Genomic DNA, 18,226 nt, shown 5'->3' with positions numbered 1-18,226 from the left:
CAGTTCCTCCCTTGCCAAAAGCACCTCTTGCAATGTTCAGTCTTTAAGTACCTATGAGCAGAGGATAATAAATTCATCCATGTGTATTGTAATAGTTATTGTAATAGTTCAAATACCAACTCTTGTTGCAGTCTTTAAAATGTAATAAAAGATGCTCAGGGACGCAGGTCTTCATGAGGACCAAATCCAGGCAAGGTAAACTCTACGGAAAGGCTGTGGCCAGCTTCCTGTTCTTTCTCGGGCCTCAGCAATGGCAGTTGGTAACTGGGAGGAGGAGAGCTAGATTCGAGTCCAGTAGCATCTTAGAGACGTACAAGATTTTCGGAGTATAAGCTTTTGAGAGTCCCTTTGTCAGATCTAGGTTAGGGAGGAAGATGTTATCAGCTAAAGCTAGATTCTGGTTAATGTGATTTGTTTGATTTCTGGTAGTAATATTCATATTCTACTGGCTTGCTGTGTAATGTTGTCACCTAAAAACTTCCAAGAATAGGTAGGATGTGGCAAAAACCTGTGAAAGGGATACATATGCACAAGTATATTATATAGTAGTGCATACCTGAGTATATTTAGTGCATATGGGAAATAAATGAGCGCAAATAATAAAAGGGTCCTGATTGTTTAAAACACCTACCCAGAGAGAATGCCACCTGTATGATTTATTGGTCTGGCCTTGACCCCCCGAATAGTTTGTTTGAGGTAGCTAATTTTGCCACATCTCTGCAATGACTGGGATCAAATGATTTAATTTGTCACAGGACAGAGGTGAAGCAGAGTAACCCATCTGCAGGGGTAATGGTGACAGTGTGCATGAGTCCGGGGAAGATTTAGGCTTTTCCGTCTACATGAGTGCCACCCCAGCTTTGCTGTGATCTTTCAGAAATCGTCACATCAAAGCAGGTTTGGAAAAGATTGCATGAAGGATGAGGAAATCCCAGGAGGTGCAACATGATGCTGTGGGGAACTGGGAAATAACTTGTTTCCCAATAGCAACCAAGGCAAACTAGTCATGTGTAAGTTACCTTACTTAAGAATACCCATGACCAGGAGAGAAATAAACCTCAGTTAATGAATGCAGCCACATTCAGATACCACAAATAGTTAGAGTTAAGGATGGCCCAGGCTAGCCTGATCTCGTCACATCTCAGAAGCTAAGCAGGGTCAGCCCTGGTTAGTATTTAGATGGGAGACCACCAAGGAAGTCCAGGGTTGCTATACAGAGGAAGGCACTGGCAGAGCACTTCTGTTAGTCTCTTGCCTTGAAAACCCCATAAGGGGTCGCCATAAGTCGGCTGCAACTTGACGGCACTTTACACACACTTTGTAAACTTGACGGCACTTTACACACAAATTGAAGGGTTTTGCCTTCGGTCTTGGCATGTCACATAAGAGGAAGGAAGCGTGAGAGCCTGACAATCAGGCTCATTCCCATTGCAAACAAACTGCTTTCTTTTGTGATGTCTGATATCAGTCTCACCCTAACTTAGTGATCAGCTTGCTGCTGAATGATTGGAACATTAGGATGTTGGGATCCACAAGCTTTCATGGTTCTGTTCATTGTGTGCATAGCTGTGAGCTCTCACTGAACAAATCTGCCTTTTTTGCAAGATCCAAAATGAATTACATATACATGCAGAAATTAATTAGTGTAATTGCCTCTAGAAGCATCTGCATATTCATAGAAGGTGTGGTGTCATGCGCAGTTAAGCATTCTTGTTGATTTTATTGGGATAACTATTCCTAGCAATGGGTGGGTAGTGATTAAAATGTCTTATAATATGACCGAGCAGAACAGAAAAAAGAGTAATTTACAAAAAAAAAACCCACCAATTTTCAAAAATGAATGCACTCATCCCAAGTGCTTGTGCTAATTCAATTGTTCAGGTGCTATTATGATCGGAGGATACTGCAGAAAACCTTTGGCGAATGGAAGGAAGAATGGTGGATTATTTGCAAAGAATGGAAGCTTACCATCAGGGCTGACTGTCATTATAGGTTTGTGACATGGACCTTATAAGTCCATGATATTGTTTTCCGGTTATTACTTTCATATTTTTATTCTTTTGTATTATTAATCATATGTTGGGAACTGCCTTGCACCTAGTTAGATGCAGGGCAGTGGAAGATGGCGGGGGTGGCGGAGTTCCCCAAGTTTGTAAAAATAACTTAAACCCTGTATGTGTGGTATTGTCATTCATGATACTTTTTCAGTAGTTCTGTTTCACTCTTTCCCACTTATTCCATCAAGTTCACATTTATCTTCTTAAGCAAAAGGGAACCTTGTACCAAGGTGTATTGATTAGAAAGTTGGGCTAGGATCTGGGAGATCCACGTTCTGCCATGGAAGCTGGCTAGGTGACCTTGGGCCAGTCACACAGTCTCAGCCTAACCTACCTCTCAGGGTTGTTGTGAGGATAAAATGGAGGGAAATAATGTAAGCCACTTTGAGTCCCCACTAAGAATGAAGGTAGAGTGTAAATGAAGTAAGTAAAAGACATACAGATTTATTGTGGTATAAAGTTTGAAGAACTAGAGCCTGCTTTGGTTAATCTTTACAGTGCCAGTAGACTCATTTTAACATTGCATTTATGTCCTGTCTTTTTTCTATCAAAGTGGGAACAGAGAGGTTTTCAGGAGTTCTCCCATCCAGGCACTGACCAGACCCAAACCTTTTACTTCATCAAAGTTGCTGCATCATGTGTCTTTCAACCATATCTTGGGCCCTTCTGATTTTTTGCTACATCTAGACTAACATGGCTGTAACTCCAGAATTTCTCTTCTTATGTCCAAACTGAACAAATCAGATCAGACCTCATGCTAAACCATGGCTTGTGGTAACTCTAGTTACCACAGTGTAAGTTTCGAAATAGATACTCAAGTTGCTCTAAGCCAGGGGTGGGGAACTTATTTTCCGCCAAGGGCGATTTGAATATTTATAACATCATTCACAGGCCATACAAAATTATCAACTTAAAAATTAGCCAACCAATAAGTTTCTCCATGGCTCGGGTGGGAAAGGGTTAACACAGTTTCTTGGGCGGTCCTAGCAGCTCCACAAGGACTCTTCTGCAAGGGGGGAAAAGGTTCCTTTTCTTGGCAAAACAAACTCATATCTGCCTTGAATAGAGGCTATTCCTGTCCACAGGAGGGGGCGGATCACCAGTCTTAGATCCTTCTGAGCTAGAGATCTGCCAGGACTCACGAAGGGCCAGACCAAATGATTCCGCAGGCCTTAAACGGCCCCCGGGCCTGACGTTCCCCATCTCTGCTCTAAGCCATGATTTGGCTATTTTAATTTTCCATCTGCTCAGTGCTTCTGTTTCTCTGATATTGAGGCCTCTGGGGGCAAAGCAATGAATGTATATATGAGTTGTCATTTCTTGCCAAGCCATAGTATACATAAATGGTGTACATACCACCCTCTTCAAAACATGATGTCTGGTTCTGGTTTTCTGGATGATCAAACGTAAGGCTTCATGTCAAACCATAGTTATCCTCCTGTAGCCATGATTTGGTGTGATGTCTGAATTGAACCAGGGTCTCATGTGCTAGTTAGTGTGGCTTGGCCTTCAAAAACCATAGTAGTTCTTGTTCTGAATTATACTTGCAGCCAATTTTTCTCCTATTCTTTTGACAAATGCAGAAACTGAACAGTAACTTTCCATGTTATGGAACTGGGGTGCCACTATCCTCTGTGTTTGACACTGCAGTTTGTTTAACTAGTGTGGCCATTCCAGACCTTGTAGATTCTGGTAACTTGTGAAAGTGTTCTGTTATCATTCACACAAGCTACTAGCTCTCAAATGTTTTCTAACCCCTTTGCCTCCATGTTTCTATGTTCAGTCATTTTTTAACCTAAATTTAATAGAAGGAGCAGGACTTGTAAAACTTCTCTTCTGGATCACCTGTAGGTGATTCTCACAATAGGCAACCAAGTGAGTGGCTGTCTGCAGGCTTCATTTAACTACATTTTATTGGCGATTAAACAAAATTCTGTGTGCTGTTTATATGATAAGAAGATTTAATATACAGAAATAGTTCTCCAAAACAATTCAGAATAAATAATCTGTTTCTACACTGAATTAGGGTATGTGTCAAGCAACATTTCTTCTTTGGTTCTTGTAGGTTATCCGAGCTGTGTAACCGTGGTCTTGGAATTTTCTTTCCTGACGTTTCGCCAGCAACTGTGGCAGGCATCTTCAGAGTAGTAACACTGAAGGACAGTGTCTCTCAGTGTCAAGGGTGTAGGAAGAGTAATATATAGTCAGAAAGGGGTTGGGTTTGAGCTGAGTATTGTCCTGCAAAAGTAATGTGCTAATCATTGTCCTGTAAGTATCAAGATAATGTGCTAATGAGGGTATGGTATGTTAATATGGAACCATTTGTATCCTGAAGTGATCTGTTAATGTGTGTAAACCAAAGCTAATCTGCCTGGCTATTGTTGAATGTTGTCTTTGTTAGTCTGGAGGTTTTCAGAACAGGAAGCCAAGCCTTATTCATTCTTAAACTCTCCTCTTTTCTGTTAAAGTTGTGCTGATGTTTATGAATTTCAATGGCTTCTCTGTGCAATCTGACAAAATAGTTGGTGGAATTGTCCAGTCTTTCAGTGTCTTGGAATAAGACCCTGTGTCCTGTTTGTGTCAGTCCATGTTCAGCCACTGCTGATTTCTCAGGTTGGCCAAGTCTGCAGTATCTTTCATGTTCTTTTATCCTTGTTTGTATGCTGCGTTTTGTGGTCCCGATGTAAACTTCTCCACAGCTGCAAGGTATACGATATACTCCTGCAAAGGTGAGGGGGTCTCTTTTGTCTTTTGCTGATCGTAGCATTTGTTGTATTTTCTTGGCACTGAGAGACACTGTCCTTCAGTGTTACTACTCTGAAGATGCCTGCCACAGTTGCTGGCGAAACGTCAGGAAAGAAAATTCCAAGACCACGGTTACACAGCCCGGATAACCTACAAGAACCAATGAACTCTGACCGTGAAAGCCTTCGACAATAACATTTCTTCTGTTGGTCAGGTATTTCCTGTACAACCTGGTCTATAAGTCCTGGAAGTCTTACGTATTCCAACAGAGAGAGAAGAAGAAGAAATACTGTGTTGCAGAGACTCATGGTAAGAGAGTAGAAGTAAAGCAAAGAACATCAGTGAACTGTTGTAGAAGCTTGGTTTTGTGCATGATATATAATGGCTACTTTCTCTGATGATGTAATTCTCCCATCCAGATAGGTATCTGCTTGAAAGTGGCACAGACCTGCTATTTCATGCACCTAGCTGTATGCTAAATTAAATCCAGATATTTAAAGGAGGTTAGTGCAGAAGTTCAGTGGGTTCATTGTCTGCTATCTACTACCTGAACATCAATGTATTTTGCATTTTTAATTTTAATAGTAACACTATTGGGATGGATTTCCATAATCTGGCTCAATTTTAAACCCAAGAATGTCCACCAGTGTAGGAGGATCTAGAATTTTACAACCCAATTCCCAAATTAAACACGCAACACGCTGTTATCAGTGATTTACCTACTAAATAAAGATTGAGCAGTATTGGTAAGTTCAGCAATTGGAATAGATTAGACAAATATCAGTATATTTGCTTATCTAGCAAATGTATTGCTGTTCTAGAATTCTCTTCCTTCAGATTCCCCACCCCACACCTGAGCTACTGTTCCCGTGAAGCCTTAACTCCTGGATCCAAATTCCCAACTAATCCTGGCATACAACTGCAGTTGCTCACGTTTATCCATTGGTTCTTCTTCTTTCCCTTCCTTTGTTGTCTCTCCGTCTGTCAAAACATCAGCAGTGCTATATTTAATTCTTTCAAAATCATGATATTGGTAGGTTCAACGGAAAGAATGTTTGAATGCATTAAGTACTAGAAGATGGCAGTAAATAAGTTTGCAACTGAAACACATCAAATCAGTTTGATGAGAAGTTTTGATGAGGCAAGCTTATTTGCTGTGGCAATATAGCACTGCAGCATCACCTCCAAGTGTGCCATCTTTTGGGCCTGCCTTTCCCCTTATAGTCCCACAAGGGATGTGACTAGAGGCTTACTTAAAAAAATGAATTCAGAGAATCTGTTACCTCTGTTATTACAATGATATATCGATATAAGTGTTCTAATGTTATTTTTTTTAAACCACTAATGGAGGGGGGAAATGGCTGCTATGGGGACAGGGTCATGGAAAATTGCTGCCTAGTGGGCTGGAAAATCTGAATGTCCCATCCACATAGCAATCATCCAGGCTTTACTGCAATCTTCCTCAAAAAATTTGTAGCCAAGCAGATTTGAGAAAGATTGGCAAAAAGCCAATGAAACCCCAGGAGGTACATGAACACACCATGATGCTGAGAGTAAACGGGGGTGGGGGGAAGCTTTCCAACAGATAACCCATGCAGAAAGGGCCTTCGTTAATAGTATTAATAGTGAGCCAGTGTATTATACTGTACTGCCTAGTGAGTTTGCTGTGCAGTCCTAAGCAGAGTTACATGCTGCTAAGTACATTAAAGTCAGTGGCCTTAGAAAGGTGTAACTCTGCTTATGATTACACTGATAGTGTTGGACAAGAGGGGACTCATGTGGGAGAGGAAATCTTATCTCCCCCCCACCAGCTGCTGCTTCCCCAGCTTCCCCCATCTGGCTCCAGTTTGCCCCCTCCTTGTCTCTTCTTTCTGGTGGTGGCAATATGCTGCCCAAACGGTCCTTTAAAAACAATGTTCCTTTAAAAAACATGTGCAGATGTCTCTGCTAGCTTTGGGGGAGAGGTTTGTTAAACCTCCAAAATCTTTTTTTTTTTAATCTGTAACCTAGTGGTTCCTATGGCTTCATTGTGTGGATTTGCCTATTAGACGTACGGACTGTAATTACTTTTAAAACTACAAAAGAATTTCAAACTCTAATGTTATCTTCGGGTTTTCCATTTTTAACACACAGCAAAGTTTTCCTAGCAATCTTGCTGATGTGATATGAAGTTTCTATCATTAGCTAATATCTGACAGCTATTAGTTGGGTGACCCACTACCCTTTTTTCCGGGAAGTACATTCTAAGCTTGTCCTAATGGGCTGAAAGGCTGAAGGAGTTGAGTATTTCTTTAAAATATGGATTTTGTTTTACTTGTACATGTTTTTAAAACCATATGTCAAATGGATTTTAAAGCAGCAAAGAAGAAAACACTTCGAGCATGGTGTCATTGGTTGAGCTATGTGGAAATGCGCCGCATGAAGCATAGGATGCATTTGGAAGCATTCAGATTCAAGGAAGTGAGCACCCTGTGGTAAGAACAGACTTAGAGTCACCTGCGAAGGATCAGTCCTGCAGTCCTGCAGACTCTTTCCCCTTAGTCCTGGGAAAAATCGTATTCTCTCAGGATAGCAACCAGTGCCACTAACAAATCTAAAAGAGTACCTGCCACTGGAAGGTTTTGTACTTCCAGCCCTCCATGCTATGTCGCCATTTAAAGACTTTGCCCAGCTTCCATGCCTCCTGCTTCTCTTTTACTGGCTAGCATAAAGGAAATCTATTGCACTTTTGCATTTTCATGGTGGCGAGGTCAACCGCTGCCCCTCCTCTTTACTGCTCTTTGGAAAGTGGGAACTAATAGGTATGGTATGTGTACAGAGATCAGGCTTTGAGCATTCAAAATGTAAGAAAGTTTAATAATCAAAAAGAGTACATATGGTCTGATAAAGCATCAGGCTGATCAAGGGTTGAAAGGAACAGTGAAAACACATAGTCCTCTTAAACCCTAAACTGTAATTTTCCTAACAGTGTTGTTACTAGGACAGGCTAGTAATTCTTGAAGTTGCAGCATTTAAAAGCATGTCATTACATTAGTTCTCAGTGTTGGGACTTCTCTCATTGTCCCTCAGTTGTCAAGATGGAGTCCTGATATAAAGGTTTAGTCCTTTATGGCTAGAGCCAAGAGACAGTGTAGGAGTTTGCCCCCATCTGGGTTCATTCACCATATTCCTGGACCAAGAAGAAAAAATACTGCCTAGCCTTTGGGCTTTTGCAGTCTCTGTCCCATAAGGTGCAACAATCTAGCAAAGGTGTTAAATGGTAAACCTTTTGTCTTACTTCAGCCAGAGCCATTTGCTTAACTGGGTTCCAGTTCATAAATAGAGTGCAATCCCAATTATTGAATTACTGAGGTAAACTCTAGGATAGAGGCATTTCTGCGAATCAATAATCTATTTGAAGTTCCTGCTCTTCATTCCTTTCGGTCTTAATGCATGCATGGGGACGTTACTAAAAAGAATCTAAAGATTCCTCCAGACATAGCTGCACGTGAAACACATAGGGGTTGTAAAAATTATTATTAAAGAATTTGCTTCCCTCTGCACCATTTGATTCTTTGCCTTTCTTTTGTCTTGGTGCGGCCCCTTTCTTTTCTTCTTTTAAGTGGCATCCCAGTTCTGAACACAGTTCTGAGAAGTCACACAAGGCTCAAATAAATTCTCTTCTAGACTATGCTTGTTTTAGAACCAAGCTATGAAACTTCCTTGAAAACTATTTGAATGGGTAAAGTACACTGTAATTTGTATTACAGTATTAATTACACTGTAATTTGTTTTGCTTGGCAAGTTGTATAGGTATTGTCATAGAATATGAGACCAAGAAAACTCATGGTGTCTATAAGGAGTGGGCATGAAGTCTCCAGCAGCTGTTTGCAGAACTCCTTCTTTCATGCTATAGGCTGCAGAGCTGAATTTTTAAGAAGTCCTAAAACTTTTGTTTTTAACAGGATGTCATGGAAATTGTGGAGGAGGAGGTGGTGCCAAATCCAAGTTAGCTGTGAAATGGATGCTCAGGCTCTACAGCAATGGGCCCTGGGCTTGCAGTTTCAGGTGAGTGCCGTAAATATGAGTCTTCTAAATCTTACTTTCTGTAGAACACCTAATAAAATTATTTTAAAGTGATACAGAAATTAGCAGCTGCTACTAGTAATCATGGGTGCCACATCTGTAAGAACTTAAGCTTGTTATGTCATACCATTTTATTTCAAATATTGGCCATTCAAATGCCTCTGTAAACATACTCAGCATTCATAAAGCCAGCGTGGGAGCCAGCGTGGTGTAGTGGTTAAGAGTGGTGGTTTGGAGCAGTGGACTCTAATCTGGTGAATCAGGTTGGTTTCCCCACTCTTACACATGAAGCCAGCTGGGTGACCTTGGGCTAGTCACAGCTCTCTTAGAGCCCTCTCAGCCTCACCTACCTCGCAGGGTGTCTGTTGTGGGGAGGGGAAGGGAAGGCAATTGTAAGCCAGTTTGATTCTTCCTTAAGTGGTAGAGAAAGTCAGCATATAAAAACCAACTCTTCTTCTAAAGTCAGGGGCTGCCCTTTGTTATCAGTCTTCAATAGTTGTTACTTGCAGGTGTATTCCAGAGGGGTAGCCATATTAGTCTTTTGCAAAGGCTTATTCTCTCTGTATGTGTGGTTTCTTAGAAATGGCATGGCTGATAGCCATCCCTCCATTCTCCTTTCAAAGTGGAGATTCCAGCAACAGATGGAAGTTTTTATAAGTTGAACAATCCTGAGGCCCACCTGTGCCAAGGCGACCAGCCATGGTGTAACTATGGCGCTGCTAGTCTGCTCCCAAATCCCATACACCAGTTCCCTTTGCGTGCAACAGTCCATGGTGGTGGGGGTCCATGGCTTCTGCTGCCCCTGTTGGACTGCCATGCCGCTGGGCTGGAATGCAGGAGGCAGTGTTGCCAGGATGGCTCCCAGCCACAGAGGGAAAGGGGGAAGGAGGTTGGTGGGACAGACCCCAGCTTACCTGTCAGTGCCCAGCTGCCCCTTTGGCTCCTGCCTTAGGAGATGGGGATCAGAACTGGGAGAGGTGGGCAACAGTGAGTGGACTTTGCTGTTCCTGTGAGATGTTGACACAAACTGCTTGCTAAGTTTTCCCTTAAACAAGAATGACATAAAAATTCTGAGGGAGCTATATATTTTCAAGATGTTTGGGCGAGTTGTATTGTGTAAAAGAAGAAAATGTGGGATTCCGAAGGGAGAGACTGCTATAAATGAGAAATCTTTTGCCTGAATTAATGGGAACCAGTAATATAACAACTTTTACTGGGAGGAAAGTATGGCTGGCATTTTGCATTTGTCCTTCTGTGACTGGTGTATGCTTTCCCTTGCTCTGCTGTCTTTTCATTTCCTTGCCGTTGGGCATACATTCTTCCTGTTGATTCTTGTGATGTTAGGCCTGGCTGCAGTGGAAGGAGGTCTATTCATATATACAGAATCTGAAAGAAAAGGAAGTCAGGGCACTGTCGCATTACCGGCATAAGAAGATACGTAGTTCTTTGAAATCCTGGCGTGTCTATATTCATCTCCGAAGAGAGAAGAAGCATCAGCACAGTAAGTTGGAAGCAAAAGTCTGGGACAAAATAGAATTAATTTCTAGTGTGATAGAGTAATACCTCTATTTTGAGCGAAATGGTCATGATCCTGGTTGATGAAAGCACAAGATGACCTTTGCCATAATTGCTGAGCACAGGACTGTGGGAGTTGTCAGGCTACTCACAAGTTTCTATGGAAGAGTGAACTAAAATGCTGCTAAATATGGTTTACCACAAGAAATGACTTTACTGCCTTTTGGGACAAGGGTTCAGTAGCTAATCACAGCTGGGCGACATACATGCATATTAAAGAAAAAACCCCTCTAATCAAAGATGAATTCACTGGGAGCAGTTCCACTGGGACAGTCTTGTTCCTTTAAGTATTGACCATAGACTCTAACCTAGTTCTCTGATAAACATGAGCACTGTGTGACCAGAGACAAACTCCTGTATGTTGCAATACATGCAACGACAACATTATTTTGAATCTAGGCTGGGATATTCTCCTTCAAGAGACGAGGGTATCCAGGTGAGGAAGAGGGTATCCAGGTGAGGAAGAGTGTTTGTTCATGCGAATGCTACAATCAGGATGTTGACTGGATGAAATGAAAACTAGGGGTTTTTTTGCAACACAGTGGCCCTTATCCAGCTACATATGCCAAAGACTTAGGGCGCTTATATTTTCTTCAGAGCGGTCTGTTATTTCCACTGATTTCCCATTTCCTACTTCCGACCTACTCTTGCCCCCTATACCAGGGGTCGGCAAACTCATTAGTCAAAAGAGCCAAATATCAACAGTATAACGATTGAGATTTCTTTTGAGAGCCAAATTTCTTAAACTTAAACTATATAGGTAGGTACACTGTTTTTAACTTAATAAACTTAAAGACTTAAATAAAGACTTTAAATAAAGTCTTAAAGTCTTAATTAAACTATAGGTACACTGAATAAAACTTGATATCATACTTAATAATGATCTTTTTTATTGATAAAAATTAAATTGTAAGTCCCTGCCATTTCCCCCTCCCTGTCCAGAGTCCTCGTCTGGAGGCCTGGTCTACCGCCATAAAAGCCTATTGGTAGACCTGGCCTCCGGCTGAGTCCCATTGGGAGGCCAGGTCTACCCATTGGCTTTCTTGGCAGTAGACCTGGCCTCCGGAGGCCCATAGAAGCCAATTGGTAGACCTGGCCTCTGAAGGGGGACTTTCCCCTCCTCGGAGTCCAGGTCTACCGCCAAGAAAGCCAGTGGGTAGACATGGCCTCTGAGGAGGGAAAAAAGTAAGTAAAATTAAATCATGACAATGACTGACAAAACAATGTGAACAATGTGAGCAAACTTCTAGATTCACAGATGCAGTAAACACATGAGAACATAAGAAAGGCCATGCTGGATCAGACCAAGGCCCTTCAAGTCCAGCAGTCTGTTCCCACAGTGGCCAACCAGGTGCCTCCAGGAAGCCCACCAGCAAGACCAGTGCAGCATCATTGTCCTGCCTTCGTTCCATAGCACCTGATATAATAGGCCTGCTCCTCTGATCCTGGAGAGAATAGGCATGCATCATGACTAGTATCCATTTTGATTAGTAGCCATGGATAGCCCTCTCCTCCAAGAACAGGTCCATTCCTCTCTTAAAGCCCTCCAAGTTGGCAGCCATCACCACCTCCTGGGGAAGGGAGTCCCACCATTTAACCACACGTTGTGTGAAGAAATACTTCCTTTTATCAGTTTTGAATCTCCCACCCTCCAGCTTCAGCAGACAACCCCGAGTTGTAGCATTACGTGTGTCCCGGGTCGGGGGCCCCACCCCGCGCCCCGGGGCTTTCCCACCACCCTCCACTTACCAGACAAGCCCCTGCACTGGCTCCAAAGTGTGCGTCTTCCCAGCTTACAGGGACCCACAGGCCCAGAAGATGATGGGGGAACGGCGTCAGCGCCACAGAAGACGGCCAGGAACGCCCAGCCGCCCGCCCAGCAATCACGCGGCTAGAGGGGAGGGGAGGCTTTAGCCTCCCAACCATTGAGGGCAAGGGAAAGGGGGCCCGGCCATTCTCCACGGCGGGGGGGGGGGGAGACAGCATGCCCCCTCACCTGCGCTCTCTCTCTCTCTCTCTCTCTCTCTCTCTCTCTCTCTCTCAGGTGTGCCGGCTCCGCAGCCCGGCTGCCGGTGCGAGCGGACGCGAGAGCAGGGGCTCCGAACCAAGTTCGGAGAGCCGCACTCAAGGGGCCAAAGAGCCGCATGCGGCTCTTGAGCCGCAGTTTGCTGACCCCTGCCCTATACAGTTGCAGAGGGTTCGTTAACATTCAGAAGCAAAAAATTGGGGGAGGGGGGCTCAGTGACCTGCAGTGGGAGGAGGGAGTTAGTGGAAATCGCTGCTCCCTGTTAAGAAAGCAGTATCCTTAAATCTTTGGAACTGCATGGTTGGATATTGGCCACTATGACCAAATCCAAAAGATTGTTGCTCGATTAAGAGATTAAGATTAAGAGAAAATCTGTTGAAAAAATGCTTAATGGTGAATGTGACCTCATCACGAGGAATGAATTTATGAAGTTCATTAACTTACAGAGTTAATGAGTCATGTCTTACTGGTAGGCAAGTGTTAGATGCCTCTATGTCCAGTCCCAGCCAGTTTATTTGTTCTTTAAAGTCAACCTGCTGCCTCCTTGTGGACAGAGAGGTGAGTACCCCCATGGTATCTGGACCACGGTCAGGCAAACAAGTAGAAGGAGAACTCACTAGGTACCAGACATTACTTTCATTTTCAGTTCTGCTTAATATCAAAACCTCTCTCATCCGTATGCTTGTATACCATACCCAGATCCTGTATTGTAGTGGTTGGGGCTATTCGTGTGTGTCTTTTTCCAGAGCTGGCTTTGCAACACCATCACAGCTGCGTGCTCCTTCAGTTTTTCCTGTCATGGCATCTGGCTTGGGAACAGAAACAGCAATTGTACCTACACCAGGAACGTATTGCTCAGCTTGCATCCAGGATTGCCTTGCGAAGAGCCTTCTTGCAATGGAAATTCTGTATCCTTTCTCTCGTAGTCCTTTTGCAGGGGGATAAAGTGAACAGTAAGAGTTGGATCAGGAACTATGTGTGTAGAAAATGACCAGGAGAAGCAATCTTGTATTCTAACAGGCACATTACAGATTCCAGGAGAGAAGAAAAATCTAGGTCTCTCTACTTGGTTCTCTGAACTACTGGGTCATCATAACAGTAAGATGCTTCAGGACTCAAATCTTTAAGTCCAAGATTTCCAGGGTGTCAAAGCTCCCTGTGTAGATACAAGCTGTTCATACTTGTATCCAGTGAAGGGAGCTTGGACTCTAGAAAGCTTATACACTGGAAATCTTGTTGGTCTTTAAGGTACTACTAAACTCAGATTTTGCTGTTCTGCTGCAAATCTGATCAACTACCTACCTGAAACTGGATCAGCATCATGGTTCTTGACTTGGGCCATAGTAGGTGTAGAGGTTTGTAAGGATTGGTGTCGGTCAAATGCAGATATTCTGAGAATTATGGCTGGAGCACATGCTTAACTGTTCTCGCCAGCCAAAGGTGTAACGGGATCCCAGCTGGAAATTCAGGTTAGTGAAAAGAATTAATTGAAACACAGGCCAGCATTTTTAAGCAATAATAATTAACCTCTGGAACTCACTGATAGATGTTTATATACTTGTCCAGTCTGCAAGGCTGCATGCAGTTTTTTACAACATCATAAAAATTAAACAATGAAAGTAAAAAATAAAAATCAAGCAGCAGCAGCTGTTTCAAATAATTAAAACTTCAGTAATTCATACGCTGATTTCTCCCTACTTAGATTTTAGGTTCTGCTATACCTTTGGTGCTCCTCATGTTATGAATGCCTGTGATAAACTACAGAGCATTGATCTGATCCAGCAGAGTAAATGCAGTTTTTCTTTAACCCATACAATGGATGTGTCACTGTGTACTGAAGCAGCTAAACTTCAGGAGCTAGCTGAACACCACTACAGATGCCTCCTGCTGGTAAGAAGGTTGCAGAGCCTGGCTTCTTCAGAATTTTTGACCAATGAAAGCTGCTTCCTTCATTTATGATCCTCACATAGGGCACCTTTGCACATTACATGGTGGCAATTATTTGCTTGCCCCCATGTATACAAGGGGCAGGAATCCTTGGCCAATCCTTGCAGTGTACCTTCAGGAGGTACAGTGCTGGAAACATGTGTTTGCTACTACTGCACCCGGTACAGTTTTATAGCTGGTTCTTTCATGTATTTCCCATTCATATGGTTAGACTTGTGCAGAACCTCCTGGTGGATTGGGCTTTAGCCGCTCTCATTTATTGTAGCCAACATTGGCCACTCGAGACTGCTACCTCACCTTGCCTCGTGATAGGGGCCACCTCTGGATAAAGCTGATAGTTGCAGATGGTTGCAGATGGATCCAAACTACAAGCAGATCTGCTTGTGGCCTTTCTGGGGGCATCTGGTTAGCCACTGTGGGAACCAGGATGATCAATAAGGTTGTCTGATCCAACAGAGCCTTTTTGGTTTTCAAGAGCCCACCTTATTTACCAAGGTGGGCTCTTAAAAACCAAAAAGGACCTGTTGGACCAGACAACCTTATTGATCATCCTGGTTTCCCACAGTGGCTAACCAGATGCCCCCAGAAAGGCCACAATCAAATCTGCTTGTAGTTTGGATCCACCAGCACTTTCCATGGATGTAAAGTATTTCCATTCTCAGAGCTCAATTTGCTCTCCTACAGCCTCAAATGCCCCCCTGCTGCTGTTGGGGGACAAGGACCCGGCCCCCCAGAACTGCATGAAGGGGGAGTTGGAGGTCTGCAGTGGAAGGTGGGAATTGGTGAAAATGCTTTCCCTTTCATCTGTGGTAATCCTCTGTTTAATCTAAGCCTGCACGCTCCTATCTTTCATTCAAGGATGTGAGCGATGTACTTGGTTTCTTACCCTTTCCCCTTTTATTCTCACAACACTGAGAGAAGTTGGCTTGTCCAAGGCCATGCAGGGAGCTTTGTGGCAGAGTGGAGATTTTGACTTGGATCTCCCCAGACTCAGTTTGATGTTAGTATCCACTAAATAGCACACCGGCATGAAGGCAACAGTCTTTCCCTTGCAGTCCCCACACCCACGATAGGTATTCACTGATAACACTGCCATTTCCATTTATCCAGTGAAGATAATAGCTACTGACAGAAGTATTCCATTTTTAAAGGCACCTAGGATAAGAACGCCTTTGCCCTTTTCAGCAGGATTGTCTTATCCGATGGGCTCTGATTTTCAGGCTGCTTGTGTGTTTCTGCTTTTCACAGCGTCGTGGGTTTAACACCTTACAAAAGAATGTGGCGGAGGCGAGGCTCAAGCAAATGAGAAGAAATTTGGCTTTTCGGCAGCATCAGGTTGTGGTGAGCCTGACCTTGTTGCATCTGTACAAAGCTGAATCCTGAACCTTCTCACTTTGACAACAAAAAAGTCACATTATATCACTGAGTTGTTCTCTGCAAGTAGAATGCTGGGCTACAGGAAACATTTTTTGTGTATATTTAGCAACAGTTACAGATGTCCGTGGGCTACTATGTAACACTGCCGGATAATCGGGTTCTGGTTTATAGGCGTTTATGCCACAAGTATCACAAGACTGTGAGGTTGTTATGACTATCATTAGTGGTTCTCCAGTTTAAAGCTGTGCTATACCCTGCCTCTGACTGGGCTGGGCTCAAATGGCAGTGCTAAGAGTTAGGATTGTGCAACACACACATACAAAAAGTATTTTTAGATCCGGTTATCAAGGAGTAAAAAAACATCAATATTCCCAGCTATTCAAGTTCCAAATACCAGTCTGACATTTGGATCTTTAAAATGGTGGCCCCGAATATTCCCAGTTACTCCTGAATATTTCCAGAATTTTTCAGGACCCATTTACCGATATCCCAGAAAATCCCAGATACCATGGAGCCAAATATATCTGGACAATACCAATAAGGTATTTTTTGGATAGTTACTTGGATCAGAAATATCCGAACATACAAACCTACTAAGAATACTTTTAAAAAATTGGGCCAAAAAAGGAAGCCACACAATTAACCTGGGCCGTTACAACCTCCACATAACAGCTCCTGCACCTTATGGGCTAATTGTAGTCCTGCTCCAACCCAAAAGCTTCCTCAGATAAAGAGAGGAGGAGGTTTGCGACTCATTCTCATGGTTGTCTTGCTGTGCTTCCTGAGCATCCCCAAGGGAGTCATCTTTAGCTCTGGCTGGTCTGGCTTTTATACCAGCCAGCCAGAGTGACTTCCCCCAAGCCTGTTGTCTTCCTGGATCAGGTTAGGTACAGTCGATTCCATAGCAACAGCATCAACACGGTGGAGGGGCCCGCCCTCACCTTCCACCCCCAGCAGGTCAGGCTTGGGATATTCTTAATTGCGACCATTTCTGCTGCAAAGTTTGGCTTCACCAAGGGCATGCCTAAACAGCTAATGGTCATGCCCAAGCCACTCCCACCGGGGCAGCAGCCACACTCAGTCATCCTATGAGTATCCCTCCCCTGGTCCATGTAGTGAAGCTTCTCTGGGTCACAGACACCAGATGTGCGCGGTTAAGTAACTTGGTGAATATGTGTGCAGTTGTGCAAATAAAAATGATGTCAGATTAGATTCTTTCACTGTTGTTCAAGTTAGATGTTAGCTTGGTTGATGCAATGAATGTTTCCATTCAAAAAGATAATGTCCCACTGTTGTCAGTGTGGAGGGACCCCTGACTTGATCATGCTGCACATTTTGTCTTGTCTTCTTTTTTTTACTCCTTAGCTATTGCAGAGGTTCTGGAATTGTTGGAAGTCTTCCTTGGAACGCAAGGAGGAAGCACAATGCCATCTTCTGACGCTGGCGGCTCATTCTCACTACAGGTGCTAGAAAGCATCAATAAATGCAGCTATAAAACTGAAACCCAGTGTTGTAATCTTTTAATTTAATTTTATTGTGAATGGGTTTGTTCTTGTTACTACTTTATTTTTATTTTAAATATTAATATCCCACCCAGGATTTTTCTCCCAGGACCTTTTTTGGTGCCTATTGAGTTTTCCATATCCCCAGTACTAGCCAGGCCTGGACCTGCCTAGTGTTAGAGACACAGCTGCAGCAGGTGCCTGTGGGTGGGTAAAGAGGACAACGGGGCGGTGTGGCGCAGCTTTGCCAATAAATCTGTCTCTTGAACATTGCTCACATCTAGCTTAGATACACTAGGTGGTGTAAGCCCCCTGTCTCATTAAGAAGCTGGTACAGTTTATCCAGGCGTAGCCGCCAGCCATTTTACAAAGAGTTTCTCTATCTATGCCAGACTTTTAATGAAATTACGTAGTCTGCATTCTATTATGCTATCTCTATTCCAGCCTGGTGTTGCTGCAGAAGTGTTTCCTTACCTGGTTACATCATGCAAGCTGGAAAAGGTACAGAAAGGTAAGTGGTGGGATCGTTCCATATCACAGTACTCTTCAAGTTTTTCAGAACAGAGTTCCATTTCTCCACATGGGATCCAAATTGTTTTTATATACGCATGTTCACTATCTAGTTTTTTATATTTCCATCTTTATATCCTTGTGTGTGTCTCTCTTCGTCTTTCTCTGTGATTCCCTATTTTCTTTTTTTTTAAGTTGTAGCTGCACTGGAGGAATCCAGTTGTGGGTCCCTATTTTCTTTTTTTGTAAAGTAGCTGCACTGGAGGAATCCAGTTGTGGGTCATAATCCAACATGATCCAGTACTGGAGCATATTTAAATTCTTTCTGTGGGTTTGTCAATATTCTGCTTTCTAATCTGGTTGTTTTTAAGGCCCCCATTTTCAACGTGAGAAGGTCTTCTGTTGTATGGACTGTTGCTCTT

At 43.1% G+C, this 18,226-nt stretch overlaps 1 protein-coding gene across 1 annotated transcript in view; it reads left to right on the top strand.

Moving 5' to 3' along the window:
• Positions 1-18,226, top strand: part of SFI1 (SFI1 centrin binding protein) — a 44,836-nt gene that overhangs the window by 4,501 nt on the left and 22,109 nt on the right. Inside the window, 10 exon segments of the mRNA XM_056859032.1 lie at positions 1,882-1,992; positions 5,017-5,111; positions 7,159-7,276; positions 8,747-8,849; positions 10,212-10,368; positions 13,215-13,376; positions 14,288-14,358; positions 15,664-15,756; positions 17,158-17,255; positions 17,739-17,805. Coding sequence (XP_056715010.1) covers positions 1,882-1,992; positions 5,017-5,111; positions 7,159-7,276; positions 8,747-8,849; positions 10,212-10,368; positions 13,215-13,376; positions 14,288-14,358; positions 15,664-15,756; positions 17,158-17,255; positions 17,739-17,805 — 1,075 coding nt within the window.

The sequence above is a fragment of the Euleptes europaea genome, chromosome 13 (assembly GCF_029931775.1).
Source record: "Euleptes europaea isolate rEulEur1 chromosome 13, rEulEur1.hap1, whole genome shotgun sequence".
Lineage (NCBI taxonomy): Eukaryota > Metazoa > Chordata > Lepidosauria > Squamata > Sphaerodactylidae > Euleptes > Euleptes europaea.
The sequence above is the reverse complement of the archived record's forward strand: the minus strand, read 5'-3'. Positions and strand labels throughout refer to the sequence as shown.